The 26840-nt window shown below is 40.9% G+C and overlaps 3 protein-coding genes across 3 annotated transcripts; 2 read left to right on the top strand and 1 right to left on the bottom strand.

Annotated features, from left to right (window-relative positions):
- The first annotated feature begins 6350 nt into the window (after positions 1–6350).
- Positions 6351–12881, top strand: LOC129099368 (uncharacterized). Its single transcript, XM_054608593.1, has 14 exons — positions 6351–6393; positions 6712–6811; positions 7070–7259; positions 7358–7468; positions 7557–7670; positions 8005–8072; positions 8505–8680; positions 10119–10241; positions 10328–10410; positions 10517–10685; positions 11168–11346; positions 11627–11721; positions 11885–11948; positions 12232–12881. The coding sequence occupies exons 1-14, from the start codon at positions 6351–6353 to the stop codon at positions 12265–12267; spliced, it is 1551 nt and encodes a 516-aa protein (XP_054464568.1). The 3' UTR covers positions 12268–12881.
- Positions 12882–13014: 133 nt separating this feature from the next.
- Positions 13015–19036, bottom strand: zgc:154075 (uncharacterized protein LOC556929 homolog). Its single transcript, XM_054608894.1, has 14 exons — positions 18809–19036; positions 17819–17927; positions 17282–17366; positions 17119–17192; positions 16911–16970; positions 16602–16709; positions 16338–16394; positions 16011–16141; positions 15790–15844; positions 15598–15690; positions 15383–15517; positions 15056–15157; positions 14327–14488; positions 13015–14011 (listed from the first exon to the last, which is right to left on the bottom strand). Exons 1-14 carry the CDS (start codon positions 18820–18822, stop codon positions 13883–13885), a joined length of 1314 nt encoding a protein of 437 aa, XP_054464869.1. The 5' UTR covers positions 18823–19036; the 3' UTR covers positions 13015–13882.
- A 2097-nt stretch (positions 19037–21133) lies between these two features.
- taf10 (TAF10 RNA polymerase II, TATA box binding protein (TBP)-associated factor) lies at positions 21134–25277 on the top strand. The gene is made up of 5 exons (XM_054608893.1): positions 21134–21412; positions 22917–23074; positions 23412–23476; positions 24635–24749; positions 24945–25277. Exons 1-5 carry the CDS (start codon positions 21310–21312, stop codon positions 25032–25034), a joined length of 531 nt encoding a protein of 176 aa, XP_054464868.1. The 5' UTR covers positions 21134–21309; the 3' UTR covers positions 25035–25277.
- The last annotated feature ends 1563 nt before the right edge of the window (positions 25278–26840 follow it).

Genomic DNA, 26840 nt, shown 5'->3' with positions numbered 1-26840 from the left:
GGGTCAGATAAACCCATAGTCACAGAGAAACTCACTCCCAGTGAACTTTGGAAATCAATGAAAGACATGCGACCACTTCAAGTCTGTAAATATAGCAAAATTGCAATATTATTGAGGGTATTTTAGTATAATTAGCATTTCATTTGTTACGGGATAATTGATGTTAATGTTCATTAATCAGACAGTAAGATTTCCATAAGCTATTTGACAAAAAGGTAATGTCAAATAGCAGCAATGGCCAGAGATGCCCATCATAATGATTTCATTTTATCTGCCTTGTGTGATGACTGTTTGGGAAATTGCCCTTCATAAGGCAGTAAACAATTTTGGACTGACCTGTGTGGGAGTCAGAGAGTGTGTGGGTGGCTTTTGGCGTGAGTACAATAACGACTGATAGAGAGGAACACATACAAGACTGGCGCCCAGTTATGGTGGATGTGGACTTGTTTTGAAGCCTGGATGTCACGTCGGAGTTCACTGTCTGTGTTTGTCTTCACCCACGCTGAGGCTGAAGGACAATACAGGAGGGAAGAGAGTGCCGGCCATCCTGGTTTCTAACCACAGAGTCCAGACCACACTAAGCCTACAGACTTCATCCAGACTGATACATGATCTTTTTACTGTTGTAACAATCCAAATAAAGCCTCAGGCAAATAGACACATTAAATATTGTAAAGTGCTGAATAAAATAACCACCTCATAAAAGTTTAAGAGAGATGCCAAATGACCCTGTGACTCCCCTCCTGCTATCCTAGTGTTACATTTTCCCACTGTTTTAATACTCCAATAAAATCCTTATAGGGTCATATATGGATTAAGGAGTGCCTTATACCTATATACCTACTGTAAATTACAAACCCACAAAATAAATACACCACATGTACTTCTATTGCTGCAATCATCAACTGTTCCTCTTCCACCAGCATCATTTGTTTGCTTAAAGGAATACTCATACTTTTCAGCAAATAAGCCGTTTGATCAACTTCCTGTGGTGCAATGGAGTGACTGATATCACATGTGATCACCAAATGTCAGGCTTTGTCTTTGAAATATAAGGGTGCAACTTGCATCTGATTAATGTCAATCCATTTCCAGGTCTTAGTCTGGTGACTGGTTCTGTTGTGTTATGTAGTGGTGAACCAGCACGATCCACATTTCATTTCTTTTTGCCACCAGGCCGGCAGATCTTGTGTTCTACTGTTGCTCCGAGGTCCTCTGTGGGCGCTTGCGGTGACCCAGGATGCTCAGAGCTGTGGGGGTTGTTGTCGGGGTGGGCCAGCCTCCCACAGGGGAGGTCAAGTCATTTCCTGCTTCAAGAGACCTCCGTCCCTCACAGCTGTCAGTGCAGTCAGAAGCCCACCTCCCACATCTGTAACCCCCCTCCCCCCGACTTCTTCTGCTTTTTCAAAGATGTGATGGATTGCTCCGAAGGAACTCCCTGGTGCTGCTGCCAAATTAAAGTTGGACCATCAAAGCTTGACTGAAATGAAGGCCTTGTGTTTAGGATGTTTTTTCATGAGCTCAATTCAAATAAAGACAAGAAACATCAAGGCTTAATCAGGCATCAGTAGTTGGTAAAAGGAGTTGACAACACCTGAAATATCAGAGGCGATCTGTTTCAACATGCTGTGAAGCAGATAACCCCTGAAATGAGAAATATCTCCGAAGACGTCTGCCCACCACTCCTTTAACAGCGTCTCACGCTGGAGTAGGGAATAGAGTAAGTAGGTGTTAACATACGTGTTCTATGGTAAATACATTTGTGTAGGTTGATGTGCTGACACGGTGACACAGGGGATTCTCTTATAGAGTAACCAGCTGTGTACAAACATGTAATAGTAATTAGAGCCCCGTAACAGACTGCAGACGGACAAGCCTGCTGCTGTTTTCAAAGTCACGGTCCACCAGTCTTATGTTTGAGTTTCACATTCTTTTATTTGTCATTCATCCTGTTAGAGGTTGTAACAAATAATAAGATTTGTATCACATACGCTTATTAGATGTCAACTCTTAAAGAAATATTTCTCAGTTATAGCTGTTACATGTGTAAGAAGTTACGTTTTTGAGTAGATGATAAAACTCTGTAAAAGGGCACCAGAGCTGAAACAAGGGGCAACGTCATCCACCTCTGGAATGACGTTGCATAATCATGTTAAACCAGAGAGAAGTTCTTAAGAAAAATAGTAAATTGCACCTCTTTGTTACCACCCACTACTTCCTTTCAGCCGGACATGTAACAGTCATGTTTGATGTCTTTTTCAAAGTAGACTGCCAGAGAGTATGGTCTGTACATCTCTTTTATGAATTAGTTTTAGGAAGAAGGGATAAAAGGTTTAGAAAGTTCTGAATCAGCACCATTCATCAGACCGCAGAGTTTTGTGTGATTTGAAAAACACACCCTCCTTTTAATCTTCTTTAATTTAATGGATCGGCGGTTGCGTTTGACAAGTTGGAGGCGTCAGGGAGGAATAAGGCTCCTCAAATATCTGTGTGGGCTTCACGTCATGGCCTTTGACCTCATCCTGTGAGGAGACAGCTCAGTTATCAAAGAATCAACAGCCACCTGGAGGAAGAGGAGGATGGGCTGAAGAGTGATGTTTGAGCTGCCTTCGATTGTTGGGTCGCTCAGGAACTGAACTGAGGGCCAAAAGAAGAAACTCTCTGTGAAAGCTATTCTGATCAGATGTTAAACTGATTGATACAAATGACACAAATAGCATTACAGGCCTCTAGTGTGCCCTGTGAATAAAATGTAGCTACAAGCAAATGAATGGATTAGAGGTGGAAAACACACAAACACACACATTTATAAACACAGCTTTATGTGTAGTGGTGTGGTATCCTTATAAAGGACAAGCAAGCTGAATACTTCTTTTCCCCCAAAGGGACTAACAGAGAAAAACAAAACAGTCTGTGGGCAAAGAAGAGAGGAAGTGGCAAGGATGACAGTGATTTAAACCCTGTGACATCTGATTTCATGGTGACAGCTTCAATGAATGGCAGAGACTTGAGCATGAAAAGAACGATTCTCTGCCCAGGATGCAGCACTGCAGGCCAGGGCAGCTTCCCTTCCTGTGATTTCAGGCCTCAATGTGGGCACAGGGGTCCACAGGCCCAGCAGGAGGCCTTCCGCATCCCTGTGAAGCTGATCTCCAGTTCATTAAGAAATGAATTTGAACTGAGTGAGGATGAAGGAAGGAGAAAAGAAACTGTATATGGGCAAGGAATCAGACTTTAGTTCAGTATATTATCCTCAGTAGAAACTCTCTCAGTAAACATGTTATTTGTTTCATCATTGTGTGACAGGAAGACAATGTCAATATTTGCTTGTCTTCAAACTTGTCCTGAGGTCAAAGTCTTTTTGAGCCACCACATGACACCCCGGTCACCGCTCTGGAGGGCAACGGAAAACATCCAAGTTTGGTAATATTGTTGTTCGACTGCTGATTATTCAGCAGCACGTGTGCGTCCACGTCATAAACTCTATTGTGCAGAGTAGCGGGGATGATAGGGTCCATCTGTGCTTTCACGGCTAACAGATTTCTTCAGAAAATCTTTTTACAATTTCCTCACAACATAGCTCAGAGTCCTGAGGCATGACAAAGCCAATCTTCCTTTTTTACCTCACTTTATCGCTCCGCTCACTCCCACCTCCGTCTCTCACCTAACTTACCCCCGCTCTATCATTTCCTGTTGAGTCACCAGCAGAGCCAGACTGCACCATGTTTTACAGTTTTACTGCTCCCTTCCCTCGTTTCCTCCTACACTTCCCTGTTCATAGTAAGGGAGAATAACCCAGTGTGACACTATAATAGTCCACCAGCAGAGAAGTCAAAGCAGACGTGGGAGTCTCTTCCTGGCAACAAGACTGATTCATGCAGTCAATGACTCGGTGGATTACAGGATTATCAGCATTTCTACCTACAAAGAGGTTTAGAAAATATTTCTATATTGCTACAGGCTATTTGAAGCGGTATCCTAGTAAAATGTGAGGAAGTGATGCTGTGGTGAGGTAAGCCGCTGCGTAAACGTAGGCAGTGCGTGCCTGTGTGTGAGGGTGGGTTGAGGGCAGGGCTCATAGAAACGAAAGGGCTCCGTGGTGACTGGTTGAGTCATTCAAAAATGCAGCTGCTGACTCAGTTTGCAAACTTGTCTCCAAGAGCACGTCGCCAGTCTATCTGGCATATTGTGTGTGTGTCTGATCTGTACTTGTCCAAACCTCCGAAGGAACGCCTCCAGGTTGATCTTTAAACTCTGAAAAAGAAATGAAAATGTAGACAGATGTTAACATTATTCTTCAGCTCTCATTCTGTCATACACTACATGCTTGTGGTTTTGTTCAGAAACCACTTAAAGAAATCACCAAACATATTACATCAAATGGAAAATGAAGCTTTGCCTGAAGGAGTGCCGTAATCCCATCCTGGCAGCAGGTCAAAGTTCTTCTGTGATTCAATCATTTCGTCATGTGTTCAGTTTTCTTCACACACCCTTCTTGCCACAGCAGTCTTATAACTGTGTCAGTCCAACCATCAACACAGCATGATCCATCTGGGAGTCTGGACTCTGGGACACACTCCAGAATTAGTCATCCTGGATGTGTTGCAAGGTCCAGAAATGGTGTGTGTTGTTGACATTATTACTTTCAGAGGGTAATTAAGAGGGACACCTCCCTCCATAGTGGATGATGTGATTTCCTGATAAAATTGTAGAGCTGTTTTACCTGAGCGTGATGCCAAAGAGTCCAACTGCATTTAAAAGACTTTGAAACAGTAATAACCTGTTCACCATTACTTACTTCTATTGCAATAAAACTGATGATGGCCAAAACAATAAGACGGAGTTGCTTCTGGAAAGATACCTGCAGGCATTACCCAACCCAGTCCCTGAAGGGGCTCACAGCTGACTCTACGGGAACCTTTAGTTTAGATGTTGGTTATACCAGTTTAGAGTTCACGACATTTCCAAACGCTTCAGTAACAACTGAAAAGCCAACTTGACCAATGGTGGTCCTACTGGTCCTAATGGTGGTCCTACTGGTGGTCCTACTGGTCCTAATGGTCCTAATGGTGGTCCTACTGGTGGTCCTACTGGTCCTAATGGTGGTCCTACTGGTGGTCCTACTGGTCCTAATGGTGGTCCTACTGGTGGTCCTACTGGTCCTAATGGTGGTCCTACTGGTCCTAATGGTGGTCCTACTGGTGGTCCTACTGGTGGTCCTACTGGTCCTAATGGTGGTCCTACTGGTGGTCCTACTGGTCCTACTGGTGGTCCTACTGGTCCTAATGGTGGTCCTACTGGTGGTCCTACTGGTCCTACTGGTGGTCCTACTGGTGGTCCTACTGGTCCTAATGGTGGTCCTACTGGTCCTAATGGTGGTCCTACTGGTCCTAATGGTGGTCCTACTGGTGGTCCTACTGGTCCTAATGGTGGTCCTACTGGTCCTACTGGTGGTCCTACTGGTCCTACTGGTGGTCCTACTGGTGGTCCTACTGGTCCTACTGGTGGTCCTACTGGTGGTCCTACTGGTCCTACTGGTGGTCCTATGGTGGTCCTACTGGTCCTAATGGTGGTCCTAATGGTGGTCCTACTGGTCCTACTGGTGGTCCTAAACTCCATCCCCTGCTAGGGAGGTTCAACTGGCACCAGGTTTGATCCCGTTAACCCTGGTCAGGAATGGTACTTCGTTTAACGTGAATGAATACTTCATTAATACGTTTATATATTTAATTCATTCAGACTATCCTGGTGTAAGCTCATCTATCTAACTAGATACCCCTAACGTACGTTCCGCCCATTCCTCCGCAGACCGTACGTTAAGAACGTATCCTTACGTTAAGAACGTATCCTTGTATCCGTACGTTAAGAACGTATCCTTACGTTAAGAACGTATCCTTGTATCCTTACGTTAAGAACGTATCCTTACGTTAAGAACGTATCCTTGTATCCTTACGTTAAGAACGTATCCTTACGTTAAGAACGTATCCTTGTATCCTTACGTTAAGAACGTATCTGTACGTTAAGAACGTATCTGTACGTTAAGAACGTATCCTTACGTTAAGAACACCTGCACACCTCTCGTTCTCCTTCTCAACCGCTCACACCTGTTCACCTTCACCTGGGGACACTTTGTGTAAGAGAGAGCTAACGCTAGTTTCATATTCTTTAACGTACGTAGGTACTTTGTATTCTTTAACGTACGTTAGTACTTTGTATTGTTTAACGTACGAAGGTATTTGCGTTATCACCTGGCCTGACGTCACGTTATCACCTGGCCTGACGTCACGTTGTCACCTGGCCTGACGTCACGTTATCACCTGGCCTGACGTCACGTTGTCAGGCTGAGCAGCATGAGGTCAGCTGCAGGCAGCAGGAGGTCTCTGGTGGACGTTTGTAAGTCATGCAGCTGTTTCTGTACTTATTATTATTAGTATTATTATTAATGACGAGCCTCAAATGATAAATGATAAATAATAAATAATAAATGATAAATGATAAATGATAAATGATAAATGATAAATGATAAATGATAAATGATGAGCCTCATGTCTAAATGATAAATGATAAATAATAAATGATAAATGATAAATGATAAATGATAAATGATAAATGATGAGCCTTCATGTCTCTTAAATGTACCATATGAAAGACATGGCTGATTGCACAGTGAGGGTGGGTATGAACTGACATGGCTGACATGTGTTAATGCAGCTGAAACAGACTTGAACAAACTGAAGCTTCAGTGTCGTAGAGCAGAGGGAGCCAAGCGGGAACACGATGAGAAAACCCGAGGCCTCCTCTGCAGACAGACGTAAGTGAGTCAGAGTCATTTCACAGAGAGTCATGTGTTGAGTCCACGCTTCATTTACATTGGATGTAAATCCTAAGCAGCAAGAGTGTTGTGTAAAACAACAGCTTTTACTGAAAATGATTGCTCATGTAGCATTTAAAGGCCTCTTTATTCTGTGTTTTCATGTTTGGCTGAGGCAGAACTTGTTTGATCCTATTTAACTTTCCCATATTTGTCTAAACATTGTGTGTATTTATGTGTTTGTGTATCTGTGATCAGGCGAGAGATCAAGAGGCTCCAGGATGAAGGAGAAGAGCTTTCACGCAGTCTCCGAGTATCTCAGAGTGGTTTTAACCGCTGGACTGATGCTGGTGTTGTTCAAGACCTTACAGCCATGCTGGCCCGTGGAGACAGAATAGATGAAGAGCTGGAAGCAGAGAAAGGCAAAGTGGCTTCTTTGAAAGTTCAGGTGAAGTGTTTTTTTGCCATGGACAATTGAGTGCAGCACAGGGAATTTCTCTTGCTGTTGCTACCACAGGTGACCCTACTTGTTTGCTTCTTTCTCAGATTTCAAAACTGGAGAGGACGTTGGCAGGACAGACGACTGGTGGTGGAAGTACACACCACAGTATGAACTTAAGAAAAAACACCTGCTTAATAGAAAGCAACCTGTACAGGGTTAGTGTTAGAAAATAATTCACTTTACCAAGACCGTGACATATGTTACTGTTAAACACGACCAATCATTCAATTGTTTATATTCTAGGGTCGCAAATGCCTCAATACGATGATGACCAGGAATGGAGAGTTCAGGGAGGAGCTGAAGATGCTGCTGGTGGAGAAGAAACAGTTTTTACAAGTTCAGTCTCGCCTGGAAAAGGTCAGATCACTCAACATCAGTCAGATCCTAAATTAGTACTTTGCTGCTGCTACATCCTGCCAATATGTAGCAACTGGAGGAATAGGAAGGAAGAGATGCCAGGATGATGCTTCCAATCCTCTTACTTTAAGGTCTTTGTGAAATGACAGATTTCTTTATTCTTTGACAATAGACTTCTGTATAACAGGAGATTGAACACCATTCCCAAAGCTGGACTTTTTTGGGAATAGTTCCACACAAGATTTGGCTGTTCTGATGTGGGATGACCAGTGGAGAGCAGTTAAAGGGATTGTATTTTGATAATGTAGACAGTTAATTGTGTGATGTCATCCAGGAGCTGCAAGCCATTCGCAAGAATATTTCCAACCTGATGAGTAAATGCACCGAAGCCTTCAATGCCAGGTAAATCATTCTGCAGCGCTCTAAATCTAGCTGCATCACTTGTGGCACACTGTGCACACTTGTTAGGTAAGAGAGCATTCTCATATTTTTACTCATCATGTACAGTCAAGAAGATGTGTTTATTTTGACAGCAACTAAGATGGTCGTAAGAAAGAAGTTGCACTCTCATTCAGCTGAGCATGCTAGCTGAGATTGATTGGCAGCCTTCCTTAAATGTCTTAATATCTAATGGCGGACATCATTAAGTGATAACAAACAATAAATGCATGTGAGCAGACTTCCTTTGCTGAAGTTATTCAGCCTAGGCACACTTGCATATGTCTGTTACTTTTTTTCCATAGCCAACATAGATTAGATTCTTAGATTCTTGAAGATAAAGTACATCCACTGTGTATAACTGTTTGTTTGTTGTATATTTGTGGCTACACCTAGTGTGAAGATCCAGGAAAGACAGAGGATGCTGATGGAGCAGAATGCTAAGGATGTGGCTCATTACATCAAAGAGAGAAGCAGCCTGGAACAACAAATGTCTTATTTCTGCAACTTCGAGGTTTTCCTAGGCATAAAGGCTATTGTACGCAACAACCAGGACACCGACCGCAGAAAAGGTGACTATTAATCTCATGCTTTGAACACAACATTATTTCTGGCAACCACTCTACTGTGACCAAACTATGTCACACATTTGAAGGGGTCAAACTATTATTTCATAGTTTTTAGTTTCAGCTATCCGAGTACAAAGTTCTGTTATCCTGATGTTCTTATAGAGTTTGGCACAATGTCAATGGCTGCTGAGACAAAGCTTCTTGCTACTTTTTGTCTGTTGTTGACAGTTCTCAGCCTTTACAAAGTTCTTGAGCATTATTGCTCTGATATTCCACACAATTTTTAGGTTTTCTAGGCCTTAAATCCCAGACTGTTTTATACAACAAACCACTGTCACTCACAGCCAGTGTTTTCAAAATGATCTGTTTACTTCTAATCAAGTGAACTAGTGACACCTTGTGTTTGAAAGATGTTACTGCTTGACTAATTAATGAAGGTTTTTCTGTTGTTACTTATGTTACAGCACAACATTTTTGAACATAAACAATTAGTTGCTTTTATTTTATCATACAATATTACTGCAGTAAAGCCCACCTATGAATGTTTCTCTGATTTCAGTCCTGCTGAGCTTTCTTTTTGCAAGTTTAGGAATATTCTTTATTCTTTATCATTTTGAATCAATATGCCATTTTGAATCGCCACCTTATCGTGGTGGAGGGGTTTGTGTGCCCCAGGGATCCTGAGAGCCGTGTTGTCGGGGGCAATAGCTCCTGGTAGGGTCTCCCAAGGCCAGGTGGTCTCAGGGGAGGGGTCAGACTAAGAGCGATTCACAAAACCCCAATGAATGCAAGGTTGTGGCACCTCGCCGGAAAAGGGAAACCGGGGCCCCCTCCTGGGGCCAGACCTGGGAGGGGAGCTCGCCGGGGAGCGTCTGGTGGCCGGGCCTTGGCGCATGGGGCCCGGCTGGGCCCAGCCCGAAAAAGCTACATCGTGCCGCCACCCTGTGGGCCCACCACCCGCAGGGATAGGCATTGGGGTCGGGTGCAGTGTGAGCCTGTCGCGGCGGCAATCTGAGAACCCGCTGGTGTCGGTGAAGGAGGCCGTCAAGCTGAAGAAGGAGGCCTTTCGGGCTTGGCTGGCCCAGGGGCCTCCTGAATCAGGCAGACGGTAGTTGCCTGCAGGCAAAAACCCGGGTGTGGGAGGAGTTCGGCGAGGCCATGGAGAAGGACTTTCGACTGGCTTCAAGGAAGTTCTGGCAAACCGTGAGACGACTCAGAAAGGGGAAGCAGGGCTTGTCTCAGGCTGTGCTCAGCAGGGATAAGGAAACATTCATCAATACATGTCCCTGCTGTACATCTTGTTGCTGATGTACAGCAACAAGAAAGTTGCTGTACATCATTCTTTATTTACAGCAAGTCTGCCGCATTATTCACCCATCAGCTATAATAGATGAAGTAAGGACCTTGTGGTGCATGAGTTTCAATTCATTTGTCCCCATAGTGAGGCACAAGCAATTGGAGTCTAAGGAATTGGCACCAGGAGATTTTGAGGACGCAATCAAAAAGATCTACACAGAGACTAAAGAAATGGACCTGGACAAGCTGGTCAGGAACTTTATACAAAGTGAGTCCCAATTAAAAAATACTGAGGCAATGAAAGGTGTGCATCTTTATCAGTGATGGAAATGTGTTGTGATATATTTCCAATAGTGGAGGAGCAGAACTACACTTTGCTGAAATTTGTCAACTATAAGCACAATGAAGCAGAGACCATTCGAAGGCAGATCTCCCAGGTTGGTGTGTATGTGTGTGTGTCCTTTGGAGAGAAAGAGAGAGAGAAATAAGGGGAAAGCGTAATTGCGGCTGTACTCAGTTTTTCATTATGTCTTGGACTGAAAGCTTTGCAATGAGATAGAGATCTTTGTGGCTGAGGAGCAGCAGCAGCAGAAGCAGCATCATGATCTTCGGATGAAAGTTTCCTTCAAGCAAAAGATTACTGAGCAACATCTGGCAGGTTATCAACAGCGTGTTGAGTACATTGAAAAGCTCCTTGACCAGCTCAAAGGAGGTACAGCAAAGGACACCCCTTTATAACATTATAACTTTGAATGGGAGCAACAGAAACTTGTCAAATAGAGTTTTGCCATTTTTATCTGTATTTTCTCATTAGAAAACAGCAACATGCGGACTGCAGAGTCAAACATATAGACAATGCTGGAATAATGTTGCCTTGTGAACTGAATGTTAGGAAAATGATGCTCTTGCAAATCAAAAACATCAAAGTTAACCTTCCTTGCAATTAGATCTTTCCCTGTTAAGGTTTTTTTTTTTAAATGCAGATGTAATCTTTACAGCAGAATCAGAAAACAAAGGTAGAGCACCTGGCCTGCCTGTTATTAGCTATGGTATACATTAATATGTATAGTAAATAGCTTATATCATGGTAGGCAATAAAAAATGTATCTACCAGCCAAATATATAATAAACGTAATAACATCAGTCTTGTAGAAATATTGTAATTGTTTTATATCTCCCAACTTCTTTTACCAGGTGTTGAATCATTGCTTCAAATCAGCCATGACAGCTCTGTGACTTTCAAACAGCTGGGCTCCTCTGACAGAGTCCAGGATGAAAATATAATAGAGTACCTGAGAGGGGTGGAGAACAGAGTGAATGAGCTTCTCACTCTGCAGTCCTTCATTCACTTCCAGGAGAACCTCAACCAGTGGGTATGTGGACATGAAACACTTAGAGACATTACGGAGTTGAGATACTGTCACAACAGCCGGTACACACTGGCTTTTAGCATCTGTTTATTGAGAGCGTTCAGCCAGCTACAACCTCATGTTCTGCCCATCCACTGAGTCTGTGCCCTGATAAAGCGTAAAGGCCATGGGGGCATTTAGCAGCCTCATATTTGAGAAGAGAAATGTAAAAATGGATCAAGGGTCCCTAGAAACTGATGAAAAAGCTTGTTGCTACCACATTAATATACTTTCTCACCTCCAGGACATTGACAATCTTAGTACCATTGCTGGGCAGCTCCTTGGAATGACCCCACAAGCTGTCAACCCAACCACTGCTGCTGGGATTCCTACACCTGTGCAGGTGTGTAGACGCTCAAAGATCACTGATATAGACTAATCAGTCACAGGCAGAGTGTTGGCGATACTATAATCATTAATAAACCCTCTTGTTAGCTTTTCTGTTTGATGTACGCTTGAAAAAAACTGCACATACAAATGTACAATCCTTGTGAAGCCTCAGTGATGACCCAGACGTGGTGGAGTTGTTGCTGCTGGAGGCCAAGGAGCCAGTGAGCAAAAAGAGGGTGAGTATAAATGAAAATATTTCAAAATTTTCTTCAAAATGAAACAATGAAAAGTTTAAAAAAAGAATATGTACAGAACATGCACTGATGTTATGAATTTACATGTAAATGATCAAACTTGTCATGAAATGAAACCCCTCTTCGTCTACGTTAAAATACCTAGCATGCTTTTTATATTCATATTCCAATGTTAAAGCTCTCATCCAATAGCTTTTTTCATTACATTTATTATATGCCCTGGCAGATTTTACAAAAAGGAGGTTTTCTTTTATTCATCTTTCAGATTGAGAGGAGGAAGAAGACAGACAGGCTGACCTGATGTTAGGGCTGCTCCTTAGAGCTGCCATAAGGTTCTGCAAACTCAGCCACTGGGAACAAGTTTGTGCTGAGCGTTTACATTTTCTAAAAGCTATATTTAACTTTAGATGGACATTATATGATGGGAAGCGTCAATGAAAGAGTTATTCAAGAGGGAACAACCTGCTTGATTTATAAAGGTGCAATACCTTATGGCATATGTCTGTATATTGCATATAAATGTGCATTTGTTCACAGTCAGTGGTAGTTATGAATTCAATACATTTATTTCGGTTATTTAATGTTTTCTCTCCATAGCTCGGTTGTACTTTTTTAACATTTCAAGGAGCTGTTCAGAGTGAAATAAACTGGATGCATTCATGGAAGTCCTGAGATATATTCTGCACACTGACACAGGTCACAGTCATATCATGTGGGATGAATGATTCAAAGACAATTTCAATCACATATGTTTTTACTATAAATTAATGGAATACTTTACATGAACACTACTTAATCAAATGATCAAAATAGAACATGCTGAACAACAAAGTATCAAGTTCTTGGCTTGGCACTTACAATTAAAAAACTTGGTTTACTCCCTCACTCATTCACCTCCCCTCCTCACTCATTCACTCATTCACCTCCTCCTCACTCATTCACCTCCTCCTCACTCATTCACTCATTCATCTCCCCTCCTCACTCATTCACCTCCCCTCCTCACTCATTCATTCACTCATTCCTCCTCCTCACTCATTCACCTCCCCTCCTCACTCATTCACCTCCCCTCCTCACTCATTCACCTCCCCTCCTCACTCATTCACCTCCCCTCCTCACTCATTCACTCATTCACCTCCCCTCCTCACTCATTCACTCATTCACCTCCCCTCCTCACTCATTCACCTCCCCTCCTCACTCATTCACCTCCCCTCCTCGCTCTCACTCATTCACACAAACAAACACAGACTACTAGAATCCCTGAGCGATATGAACTAAACAATCATCCTCATTCCATGATTTGGCCCTCCGTTCAGTTGATTGGTTTAAAGGGCGCTTCATGTAATAAGGGTTAACATTTTAACTCATAAATTACATTAAGACATTTGTTATTTTTAGAACAGGTTTTCTAAAATGTTATGTTTAAATATGCAAATGTAGCATTAGTGTATTAAATGTGTGCTCACTTGCATACACTACAAGAACAGAAATCTGAACATTGAATAAAGCCTTTCATTTTAATGACATAAGATTGAAAGTTTTTTCAGAGGGAATTTTGGATATCTGTTTTTATCACATAAATCAGAAAATACTGTCAACAGAAATGAAAATCCCTTTTCACGATGTCGTAAAAATGATCTATAAATCAGGCTATGAATGATTCATGAACAAAACCTCTGTGAAAACCTTCACAATATAGAATATATGGAATGAAACTGAAGGAGTTTCCGCTTAGAAAAAAAGAAGAAAAATCTACGGACAAATAAAAAGTGTACTAAAACACCTAAATGTGTATTTGTTGTTTTAACTAGACTGAGAGCGTCTGAAAGAGTCTTCCTGAGTGAACTTCTGCTAAGCTTCATTGTAGCGTTTGATTTTTCAGGTTAGATTATTTTAATGACTATGTGTTTTTCAGTCGTCTATCTTTGGCCAATGTCACCACAGTACACCACCCTGCTCTCCAGTCGAGAACGCTCAGCTTCAAACACCAGCAAATGGCTCAGTAGTGTCTCTTCAGGACCCGAACGGATGTGGGATGGATCATTGTTCTGCACACACACACACACACACACACACACACACACACACACACACACACACACACAAGGCAAATCAACCATCACAATCAATGTTTCCTAAACAAGTCCCATACAAGAATAGAACGTTAGTGCCTCCTCAACAGGTACCAAAATATAAATAGAGTTAATATTCTTAACTTGTCCTTAATGTGGCAAACAACTGCAAGTACAGGTCATCAGTTAATGTCAGGCAAATATTTAAAAATGAGTTGATACTGAGAAAAATAAAACCCGAAGCTGTACATTGACAAAGAAAAGAAAAGAAAAAAAGGAATAAGCACTCACAGCCACAGCAGAAATAAAGGCATCCATCAGGTGGTAGTCTGCTCCACCATGTCCACTCATGCCAAAGTTTCGGGGGGGATCATTGTGTGCCTTGTGCTTTGTGGATCTTTGGGTCAGAAAGTCAAACACGTTTACCTCATGGCCGTCACATGACAGCTCCCCCTGTAGAGACACGGTTCATTATGTTGGTAGGATTCAAACCATGCAGCCATCTTAAGTCGTGTAAATGTGTGGTTGTACTTCTAACAGTACGGAAGAGGCATTTCAAAAAATGAAATGCTGTTTTTCTAATTTGGTTTGGAAGAAATTGACTGCACACCTTTGGAATCAATGTCATGTTTTTGATTTACAGTATGTGGCTGAATGGGATCTAATCTCTGCAGACAGATTTATAAATCTGGTTTAAGACCTTCCCTGAAGAGGCAAGGCTTGTTTCTTTATGACAGCATATTAATGCCTTTGCTTTTGGAATGGCATCTTAAACATTCACATATCAGTATTATGTTTGGGTGTCCACATACTTTGGCAATGTAGCGTATGTGGTCAGCGCTACTTTGATATTTGATTTTTTTCATTATCAACCCATTCTGTCCACAATGTCTTCACAGAATGACATTGATTTCCCTGACTAGGTGGCTGATCTTTATTTTTCCTGTTAGCTTCTTCTTCAGTTTTAGCATTTCTTGCCCTTTTCCTTTTGGCAATGCACATCCCTTCCTTCCTACCTACCTTGCTGCCATAGATTGTTGTTTTTCTCTTGCATATCTCCTCAGTGAAGGCCACCATGGAAAAGGCTGCCGTCAGACCCCCTTCAAACTCCATGTTAACAACCTGGGACAACCAGAACAGATCAACAAGACAAGACTTTGTGATTTAGCAGAAGTCTGAAAAACAGAACTGATGTGAAACCACTGTTTAGTTTTCTTTCTTTTATTTTTGTTTATGGTTGATACCACCATGGATACGGTTTTATTTGAGCATTAACTATTTTTAATGGGTCAGAGACGGATTGTACAGTATGACGTGCCGTAGAGGATTTAACCAGTGTTTTCTTACCTGGTTACTGCAGACATCGTTGTCACACTCGTAGACACAGCGGCCATATGGACCGGTCCTCAGGGCCTCAGTTACTGACTCGATGTCTGGGAACGAGCTGGGACATATGACTGACACAGGCCAGCCAGTGTGACCCTAACACACACACACAAAGTACATATTCAATTGTGTATAACAACTTAAGTAATGATTAAATAATGTGGTGAAATGTTGACCTGTTTCACTCTATCCAAGTAGATTTTGCATGCCGAGTATGGACAGTCTCCTTCTATTGAACAATCCAGGCAGCGATTTCCGGCACCTGTTGGCTGACAAAAAACGAGCAATTTCATATTTATGCTTAGTTTATAAAATGTCAGTTTGTTCATTCTTTTGATTCGGCGACATACTGTGAAGAGACTACAGACCTTGTTTTGTTTTCCAAAGTGGCTGACAGATCCAAATGATGACACTTTCAAACACCTGCCAAGAACAAACGGCACAGTTAGTGATTATGAGAAACAGATCGACCTCACAGAAAAGTAGCTGGTCCTCCTGAAAACACAGAGACTGTAGTCGGACAAAAGTGTGTTTTTATTTCTGAGCATCGGAGGAGCTTGTGGTTGATCATTGACGGTTGGTAGTTTACCTGCGTGGTCCGGCCCAGTGATGTATTAGGTCAATGTCATGGCAGGATTTAGCCAAAAGAGCAAAAGAGCTCTCTGCTTCATTTCTCCAGTTCCCTCGAACAAAAGAGTGAGCAAAGTGATAGAACCCGACCTGGAAGAAGAGGTTGACAAGACCAGTTTGTAATAGTTAAGCCTTGAAACCATGTTCTAAAAGCAGCAATACCGTTTAAATGAATGGGTTTAACGAGGAGCCCTGAGAATTCTTAATTATGATTTTTATCATAGCCAGGAGGATCAAATGTGGGTTGTTTTTATTCAATAATATATATATATATTTGCATTATTACCGGCTCAAGGTGCTGAATGTGCATCACATCACCTATGACTCCAGCATCTATCAGCTCCTAGAAAACAAAAAAAAGGATTATTCTTACTTTCAATTTTGTGACTATCTTTTGTAATTGAAACAATCAAAAATTGCTTTGCTCTCCATATTAAAAATATTAAAATTACAGATTTACTTTTTAAAAAGGTACGCAAATTGACCCATGCCCGGTTGATGAAGCTGTCAAATATTTTCATTAACAGAAAGTATGACGGAAAATGTTCACCTTTATCTTGTGGATGACTGGATCATAACGTAGAACGTGACCCACGGAGAGCATCACGCCACTCTGAGTGCACGCCTCCACAATCGCTGTGCAGTCTTCGGCAGTTGTCTGATGTCACATGATCACACCGGTGTGCGAGGGAGAGATGAGAGTCACACAAATGTAATCATGGAAAGGAAAAGAGAGCGAAAGATAGAAAGAAAAAATAAAGAAATGACAAACTGACATGAAACACGATACTTCAAAAATCAATAAGTTAAAGCTACACTCTGTGTTATAACGGTTTCTGTTTAATTACACAACACTCACTGCCATTGGTTTCTCCAGCAGAATGTGGTAGCCCTTCTTTGCAAAGGCCACCGCAGGTTCCTGTGGAACAAACACCAGTTCAATAGAAAGACTAGCCAAAGAACAATGACAGAGTTTATAATTCAGACCGATAATGATGTGACATGACTAACGACTGGAAGTTACACATTCATGTATATACAGAATATTAAATATGTTGTATGTTTACCTTATGAACGCGGTCTGGAGTACAAATTAACACTGCATCTGCAAACTTCTCTCTTTCAACTATACTGTGCCAGTCTAGTTTAAAAAACAAAAAACATTCACTGATATAGTATGAGGCAGATCATTTTAAACAATTTGATGCGTTGTTTTCATTTGATGCTCACCTTCAAATATGTTTTCATGTAAAATGTTGTGTTGCTGTTGAAGTTTAGTGCGAGCAAATTTCCTTGGATCAGCTACTCCAACAACCTGAAATGGGGAAGCAGACAGTTTAATACCCAGGCAGTGGTGGAAAGAATATTAATAATAATAATTGACTTAAGTAAATAGCAATACAACAGAGGAAATCCAAGTAAAGTCCTGTTTCATATTAAAAAAAACAAACATGATCTAAATCTGTATGAACCGACATTGCTAAATAAGCATGGATTCATAATCTTCTTGTACTGTGATGTAAACTTGTATATTATACATGTTTCTCTCACCAATGTCTGGACAAGGATCTCATCTTGGATCATTTGGCTCACAGAGACTTTATGGTGCCATATGTCTTTATCAATACAGAACACGATCCATATGTCTTTATCAATACAGAACACGATCCATATGTCTTTATCAATACAGAACACGATCCATAAGGATTACTGATTGCCTCCGTGTTGACAAGAAGCCCATCAGGCTGCAGGTTGACCTCTCCTGACCTTTACGCGTTCAGGGTGGATGGATGCGAAGTGGGAATAAATCTCTCCTCGACTGCCAGCTCCCACCACGATCACACGCACAGGGGACGTCATTCTGGTGACCTTTGAACTATGACACAAATCAAAGAGCTGATAAACACTCATCATTCCACACAGTTCACAATGGGACACTATTCTCCCTCTCATCTTTCTCTTTAGATATACAGATATATAGACATATAGATATATAGACATATAGATATAGATATAGATATATAGACATATAGATATACAGATATATAGATATACATAGATATATAGACATATAGATATACAGATATAGATATACAGATATAGACATATACATATAGATATATAGACATAGATATATAGATATACAGATAAATAGATAATATAGATATATAGACATATAGATATATAGATATATAGATATATATATAGACATATAGATATATAGATATATAGACATATAGATATATAGACATAGATATATAGATATACAGATATATAGACATATAGACATATAGATATATATATAGACATACAGATATATAGACATATAGATATATAGACATATAGATATATAGACATATATAGATATATAGACATATAGATATATATGTATATATAGACATATAGATATATAGATATATAGACATAGATATATAGACATATATATATAGATATATAGATATATAGATATATATACATATATATATATATGTATATATAGTATATATATATATATATATATATATATAGACATATATACATATATACATATATAGACATATAGACATACAGATATATAGATATAGATATATAGATGTATATAGATATATAGACATATATGTATATATGTATATATGTCTATATGTCTATACATATATATGTATATATACATATATATGTCTATATATACATATATATGTCTATATATACATATATCTATATATACATATGTGTGTATAGATGATCACGTGGGTGTACCTGTTCTGTCCCATACAGTAGTCTGGACCTTCAGTCTGACCGTCGTTGCTCCACTTCTGACTGAACAGACCGGACACGTCGGAGTCTCGTGACCTGTCGGTGAGTCTCGTCGGTGAGTCTCGTCCTCCTCGTCGGTGAGTCTCGTCCTCCTCGTCGGTGAGTCTCGTCCTCCTCGTCGGTGAGTCTCGTCGGTGAGGCCTCCGCAGCGGACGGAGTGCTCTTCTTCGACAGGAGCAGCGGGCCGTGAAGCCGTCCCCACGGAGCGCAGCGCCCCGGAGAGGCCACGACGCACTGGTGCTGCATTCACTGCGCCTCGTAAACGGTGCACTCCCTGTATGACAAGAGGAACTGTTGAAGAGACAGAGATGGAGACAGTGTTAGTCATCTGGAGTGTATCTGGAGCTTCATCGTCTGTTCTTTACACTGGTGGGGAGCTTTGAACCTTTTTGGTTCTCAGATGCTTCCTGTCAGAGGAGGGTTGTTGAGGTCACAGTTGAGTCGTTGAGGTCACAGTTGAGTCGTTGAGGTCACAGCAGTCTGATGATGGTGGACATCAGGCCAGAGGTCACTCTCATGTACAGAATGAATGAGTTCAACATGTCTGCCACTGCAGGAGAAGTTATTCACAATCCCTTAAATTCGGCTGTAATTGTGTGTGTGTGTGTGTGTGTGTGTGTGTGTGTGTGTGTGTGTGTGTGTGTGTGTGTGTGTGTGTGTGTATGTGTGTGTGTGTGTATGTGTGTGTATATGTGTGTGTGTATGTGTGTGTGTGTGTGTATGTGTGTGTGTGTGTGTGTGTGTGTGTGTGTGTGTGTGTGTGTGTGTGTGTGTGTGTGTGTGTGTGTGTGTGTGTGTGTGTGTGTGTGTGTGTGTGTGTGTGTTTAATACAGCTTAATACAGTTTAATAAAGCTTAATACAGTTTAATACAGTTTAATAAAGCTTAATACAGTTTAATAAAGCTTAATACAGCTTAATACAGTTTAATAAAGTTTAATACAGTTTAATAAAGCTTAATACAGTTTAATAAAGCTTAATACAGTTTAATATCGTTTAATAAAGTTTAATAAACAATACAGCTTAATACAGTTTAATAAAGTTTAATACAGTTTAATACAGTTTAATACAGTTTAATAAAGCTTAATACAGTTTAATACAGTTTAATAAAGCTTAATACAGTTTAATAAAGTTTAATACAGTTTAATAAAGCTTAATACAGTTTAATACAGTTTAATACAGTTTAATAAAGCTTAATACAGTTTAATAAAGCTTAACACAGCTTAATAAAGCTCAATACAGTTTAATACAGTTTAATAAAGCTTAATAAAGCTTATACAGCTTAATTTAATACAGTTTAATAAAGTTTAATACAGTTTAATAAAGTTTAATACAGTTTAATAAAGCTTAATACAGTTTAATAAAGTTTAATACAGTTTAATAAAGCTTAATACAGTTTAATAAAGTTTAATACAGTTTAATAAAGTTTAATAAAGTTTAATACAGTTTAATACAGTTTAATACAGTTTAATAAAGTTTAATAAAGCTTAATACAGTTTAATACAGTTTAATAAAGCTTAATACAGTTTAATAAAGTTTAAGTTTAATACAGCTTAATACAGTTTAATAAAGTTTAATACAGTTTAATACAGTTTAATAAAGCTTATACAGCTTAATACAGTTTAATAAAGCTTAATACAGTTTGATAAAGCTTAATACAGTTTAATAGTTTAATACAGTTTAATAAAGCTTAATAGTTTAATACAGTTTAATAAAGTTTAATACAGTTTAATATCGTTTAATAAAGTTTAATACAGCTTAATAAAGTTTAATACAGTTTAATAAAGTTTAATACAGTTTAATAAAGCTTAATACAGTTTAATACAGTTTAATAAAGTTTAATAAAGTTTAATACAGTTTAATAAAGTTTAATACAGTTTAATACAGCTTAATACAGTTTAATACAGCTTAATAAAGCTTAATAAAGTTTAATACAGTTTAATAAAGTTTAATACAGTTTAATACAGTTTAATAAAGTTTAATACAGCTTAATACAGTTTAATACAGTTTAATAAAGTTTAATACAGCTTAATACAGTTTAATACAGTTTAATACAGTTTAATACAGTTTAATACAGCTTAATACAGCTTAATACATCTCTATCCATGTCATTCGGTCCCTTTAGCTCCATGCTGGCACAGATAGATCACAGAACTAGTTCGTTCAGCAGGTGAGACTTCTGGACCACGTGTAGCCCGAGGAGCCTTCGGGGATGTTCGGGGATGTTCGGATGTTCGGGGATCTTCGGCTCCTTCCGTCACAGCCCGGGTCACATGACGCTATGTTCCACAGCCCGAGCTCAGCGGCTAGCCTCAGACCCCGATGCTAGCTAGCTAGCTGCTGAAGAAGAGTCTGAAGGGACCCGTCACAGGATCGCGCTCTGGCGTATTTGTACACTTTGTCTGTGCTAGCTAGCCACGGTTAGCTCCTGAGCTAACAGTCCACCATGAACACAGACAACGTGAACCAGTCCGCCGCCACGGGAGCGTCCACGGCGTCCAGTAACTGCATCACGAACGATAGCCCAGCTCCCACGGCCCCGAGTAACGGTAAGGCTGCACGGCTAGCTGCTGCACGGCTGCTGCACGGCTACAGGGCTAGCTGCTGCACGGCTACAGGGCTAGCTGCTGCAGGGCTAGCTGCTACACGGCTACAGGGCTAGCTGCTGCAGGGCTAGCTGCTGCTACACGGCTAGCTGCTACAGGGCTAGCTGCTACAGGGCTAGCTGCTACAGGGCTAGCTGCTGCAGGGCTAGCTGCTGCTACACGGCTAGCTGCTGCTACAGGGCTAGCTGCTGCTACAGGGCTAGCTGCTACATGGTTAGCTGCTTAGCTGGTACATGGTTAGCTGGTACAGGGTTAGTTGGTTAGCTGGTACATGGTTAGTTGGTACATGGTTAGCTGGTACATGGTTAGCTGGTACATGGTTAGTTGGTTAGCTGGTACATGGTTAGTTGGTACATGGTTAGCTGGTACATGGTTAGCTGGTACATGGTTAGTTGGTTAGCTGGTACTTGGTTAGTTGGTTAGCTGGTACATGGTTAGTTGGTTAGCTGGTACATGGTTAGTTGGTACTTGGTTAGCTGGTACATGGTTAGCTGGTACATGGTTAGTTGGTACTTGGTTACTGGTTGGTTAGCTGGTACATGGTTAGCTGGTACGTGGTTAGTTGGTTAGCTGGTACATGGTTAGTTGGTTAGCTGGTACTTGGTTAGCTGGTACATGGTTAGCTGGTACATGGTTAGTTGGTTAGCTGGTACATGGTTAGCTGGTACATGGTTAGCTGGTTAGCTGGTACATGGTTAGCTGGTTAGCTGGTACTTGGTTAGCTGGTACATGGTTAGTTGGTTAGCTGGTACATGGTTAGTTGGTTAGCTGGTACATGGTTAGCTGGTACATGGTTAGTTGGTTAGCTGGTACATGGTTAGCTGGTACATGGTTAGTTGGTTAGCTGGTACATGGTTAGCTGGTACATGGTTAGGGTTAGCTGGTTAGCTGGTACATGGTTAGCTGGTACATGGTTAGTTGGTTAGCTGGTACATGGTTAGCTGGTACAGGGTTAGTTGGTTAGCTGGTACATGGTTAGCTGGTACACGGTTAGTTGGTACAGGGTTAGTTGGTACAGGGTTAGTTGGTACAGGGTTAGTTGGTTAGCTGGTACATGGTTAGCTGGTACATGGTTAGCTGGTACAGGGTTAGTTGGTTAGCTGGTACATGGTTAGTTGGTTAGCTGGTACATGGTTAGCTGGTTAGCTGGTACATGGCTTCTGTGCTCAATGCCTCTGTAGAGACAGGGAGGGCAGCTGTGCCATCCTACTGAGGATGCATGTTTGTTTCCCTAGAACAGTAAAGCATGCAGGCACGTGATGCATCAGCATGTGTGAACTTTCTTTTCATCTGCAAGCCCTGTTTTCAAAGCAACCTTTCTTTATGCAAAACTGATAAACAACCTTTCCTAGAAGTGAAAACTGTAACACATAGTTATTTGTGATCTGCGCAAGATAGGTGAAAATGTTTTATTCAAATGAAATTCATCCCAACATTTGTTTTTCAGCTTCAGGCTCAGCGGCCATGGTGACCCCATCAGCAGACTCGTCTGTCTCCAACGGCGTCTATGTTCCTGGTGGGATCACCAATGGAGATGTAAAGCCTGCCCTCTCCACCACGCCCCTGGCAGATTTCCTCATGCAGCTGGAGGAGTACACTCCCACAGTAAGTAGAGTTGTGTCAAGCACGTTACTATGTGCTGCATTCACAAATAGGGACATGTTGTCGGAAAGACCACAAATTCTTAATAACGACTAAATGCTGGCTAGTGTTGGGAACACCTATCCGGTTCGTCTACCCTGCCAGCCACATTGACTGATCACCATCACCAAATTAAATGGAAATTCATTAAAAAAGTACATGATGGGTACAGTGTGTCTGTTTTTTGCTCATCAAGTGAATTGAATAAGCAGCAATGTTCTTCACAAATGAGTGTCAGTTGAAGTGAAAACGGGCTCTGTGAATCCTGACCACACGCTGAAGTCGGCTCTTTTTTTCTCAGATTCCTGATGCAGTAACAGGGTACTACCTCAACAGGGCTGGATTTGAGGCTTCTGACCCGAGAATGTAAGTGCAAAAATGACTGACTCTTTGAAGTATAGGCCACCTTCAAGCGTCAGAGTGATAGGCTCCACCTTATACCCAATGGAAGAAAAATGACAAAAATCAAAGTTCTGTTATTAGACTTACAGGTCAGTAAGTGCTTTAAATGTGTGAATTAGAGGCACACTTTGGTTAAAAGCACCATATATTATTACATTTAACAGTATTTAACTTCTGAAATGACTTGTAGGGAGTTAAATGACCTGAGAAACTGATTACTTTAATACTATAATGTTCAAATTCTGAATCATGTGTAAGCTAACAGGCTGTGCATGTGTTGCACTTACGGAGTAGAGATTCTCGGAGTGATGCATTTTAAGGATTAATTCAATCTGAAAAGATTTTAAAAGGCGCAATTCAGAGAATGGGTGGATTCTTGGCTTTTCTTAAAATATCAAACTGCCAACTGAAGAAGAACCAACCCTCCGGCCTTATATTTTTTTTACCCGTTGTCATAGCGACAAGCATTGCACCTACTGATGGTTTAAATGGGAATGGCTTATAAATAACACAACATCTTATATTGTGCAGTATATAAATGTAAAACGTATAACACAATGATCATTTAAATACACATGTATAGCATTTAAAATATATACTCCAAATGTATGTTCTTAAAAAGCAGTTTGTAATTCTTTCTTCTATGTTTAATCAATAACCTGGGACCATCTTAAGTAGTTTGGATAAGTTGTTTTAATAATTGAACGGGATTACTACGTTGTTGATTGTCTGAATGTAGCTCAGCAGTTTTCAGTCAAGTAATATACTTGGTAAGGTTGTGTGGTTTGCTGAATGATGATGCTGACTTGATGGTTGATTGACTGCCATGCTGTCTGACTTTTATCAAATTGAGTTAGGCGCTGTTGTATGCAGCATAAATCAGTACTGCTGCTAATCTTCATTGGCATGTCTGGGAAGAATGTACAGACTGGAAGCCTTGTTCGACCATTTCTGTTCACCTTTATTATATTTGCTGTAATGATTTCCTGGAAGACAAAGGTAAAAATGAGATCAGAGGAACTCTTTGATCTGACTGCTTTTATTGTTTCTCAGATGGACACATGCTGGCTGTGTACAGGCTTTGAAAACCACAACAATGATTTTCTTTTTTGATTTCTTTAGAATCCGTCTGATATCCCTTGCTTCTCAGAAGTTTATCTCAGACATTGCCAATGATGCTCTGCAGTACTGTAAAATGAAGGGCACTGCCTCAGGAAGCTCAAGGAGTAAAACAAAGGTCAGTGTTTCTCTCATTTTAACACTTGCTTAAAATGTAATAACTCCATACAATATTTTAAAACTGCGGTATGTGAGAAGGAAAAAGAGTGTTGTTAAAAGATGGTGAGAGGGGTGGTTATCAACCTATAGCCATCTCTGACCATGTTGTCCCTGATAGCTAATGGTTTTGTATGTTTTTCTTCTCTATATATAGGATAAGAAGTACACTCTGACTATGGAGGACCTGACTCCTGCCCTCTCAGAATATGGCGTCAATGTCAAGAAACCATATTACTTTACATAATACTGCTTTTCTTTGAGGCAATTTGCTTTTTGCTAGTTTTATGTCCCTGCTGACCCACTAGAGTTTGTCAACACCTTCATTGATAAATGTTTTTGTCGTTTTTTTGATCAAGGTGCTTTAGTTTCAGCTTTGACAAATCATTGTAGTCACTTTGCCATTTGTTCTTTTTTTGTGGAGCCACCTTTGCATTATGTTAAATTGTATAATTAAGTTTTATTGTGAAAATAAAACCCTTACAAAACACTTTGATGATTGTGAGTTGTTACTTTTGTCCAACGCAAGTATAAGTGCTTAACATTTTTTGAAAAACTGTAGGCATAAAAGTAACTTGCTCAGCAATCTTATTGTTCAAAAGTAAAATGCAGCTTCAAATATATTATTACTAACTTGAAATGTATAACTGTAAAGATTATAGCAATAGGAGCATAATGTAAATTCACTATTAGTTTTGCTGATTGACTGTCCTGTTGATCAAGAGTCCCCTTTATTGAACAAGGCATTTTGAGAGATGTCCACTGTATACAATTAGTGAATTCTACCAATAATTTGATTTCTCTTAATTCAAGGTTACAAGGTTTTTTGCGTTAACATAAAAATTCAATAAATAACAAAACCATCCCATAGGTTGAGGGGGTAACAGCAGTCCTCATGGAGTCAGTCAGTACAGTACAGTGTAAGTACAGTACAGTGTGAGGACAGTACAGTGTGAGTACAGTGTAAGAACAGTACAGTGTGAGGACAGTGTACAGTACAGTGAGGACAGTACAGTGTGAGGACAGGACTGTGAGGACAGTACAGTGTGAGGACAGAACAGTGACAGTGTGTACAGTGTGAGGATGGTACAGTGTGAGTACAGTGTGAGAACAGTACAGTGAGGACGGTACAGTGTGAGGACTGTGTACAGTACAGTGAGAACAGTACAGTGAGGACAGTGCAGTGTGAGGACAGGACAGTGTGAGGACAGTAGTGTGAGGACAGGACAGTGTGAGGACAGGACAGTGAGGACAGTACAGTGAGGACAGTAGTGTGAGGACAGTACAGTGAGGGACAGTGAGGACAGGACAGTGTGAGGACAGTGTGTGAGGACAGTAGTGTGAGGACAGTAGTGTGAGGACAGAACAGTGAGAGGACAGGACAGTGTGAGGACAGTACAGTGAGGACAGTACAGTGTGAGGACAGTGTGAGGACAGTACAGTGAGGACAGTACAGTGAGGACAGTACAGTGAGGACAGTACAGTGTGAGGACAGGTACAGTGTGAGGACAGTAGTGTGAGGACAGTAGTGTGAGGACAGTACAGTGTGAGGACAGTACAGTGAGGACAGTGTGAGGACAGTGTGAGGACAGTACAGTGTGAGGACAGTAGTGTGAGGACAGTACAGTGAGGACAGTAGTGTGAGGACAGTAGTGTGAGGACAGTACAGTGAGGACAGTAGTGTGAGGACAGTGAGGACAGTACAGTGAGGACAGTAGTGAGGACAGTACAGTGAGGACAGTACAGTGTGAGGACAGTACAGTGTGAGGACAGTGTGAGGACAGTACTGTGAGGACAGTACAGTGAGGACAGTAGTGTGAGGACAGTACAGTGAGGACAGTAGTGTGAGGACAGTACAGTGTGAGGACAGTACAGTGAGGACAGTACAGTGAGGACAGTAGTGTGAGGACAGTACAGTGTGAGGACAGTACAGTGAGGACAGTAGTGTGAGGACAGTACAGTGAGGACAGTACAGTGTGAGGACAGTACAGTGAGGACAGTACAGTGAGGACAGTGTGAGGACAGTACAGTGAGGACAGTAGTGTGAGGTGTG

This window comes from Anoplopoma fimbria, chromosome 12, assembly GCF_027596085.1.
Source record: "Anoplopoma fimbria isolate UVic2021 breed Golden Eagle Sablefish chromosome 12, Afim_UVic_2022, whole genome shotgun sequence".
NCBI lineage: Eukaryota > Metazoa > Chordata > Actinopteri > Perciformes > Anoplopomatidae > Anoplopoma > Anoplopoma fimbria.
This window is presented reverse-complemented; position numbering and strand designations above follow the sequence as displayed.

Coding starts and splice junctions, on each gene's coding strand:
- zgc:154075 (XM_054608894.1), bottom strand. Junction 17,193..17,281: donor ACATGAAAACATATTTGAAG/GTGAGCATCAAA, acceptor TTTTTAAACTAG/ACTGGCACAGTATAGTTGAA. Junction 15,158..15,382: donor ACGATGTCTGCAGTAACCAG/GTAAGAAAACAC, acceptor TGGTTGTCCCAG/GTTGTTAACATGGAGTTTGA.
- taf10 (XM_054608893.1), top strand. CDS start 21,310: ATGAACACAGACAACGTGAACCAGTCCGCCGCCACGGGAGCGTCCACG. Junction 21,413..22,916: donor TCCCACGGCCCCGAGTAACG/GTAAGGCTGCAC, acceptor TTTGTTTTTCAG/CTTCAGGCTCAGCGGCCATG. Junction 23,075..23,411: donor TGGAGGAGTACACTCCCACA/GTAAGTAGAGTT, acceptor TTTTTTTCTCAG/ATTCCTGATGCAGTAACAGG.
- LOC129099368 (XM_054608593.1), top strand. CDS start 6,351: ATGAGGTCAGCTGCAGGCAGCAGGAGGTCTCTGGTGGACGTTT. Junction 11,722..11,884: donor GCTGGGATTCCTACACCTGT/GCAGGTGTGTAG, acceptor GTGAAGCCTCAG/TGATGACCCAGACGTGGTGG. Junction 11,949..12,231: donor AGCCAGTGAGCAAAAAGAGG/GTGAGTATAAAT, acceptor TTCATCTTTCAG/ATTGAGAGGAGGAAGAAGAC.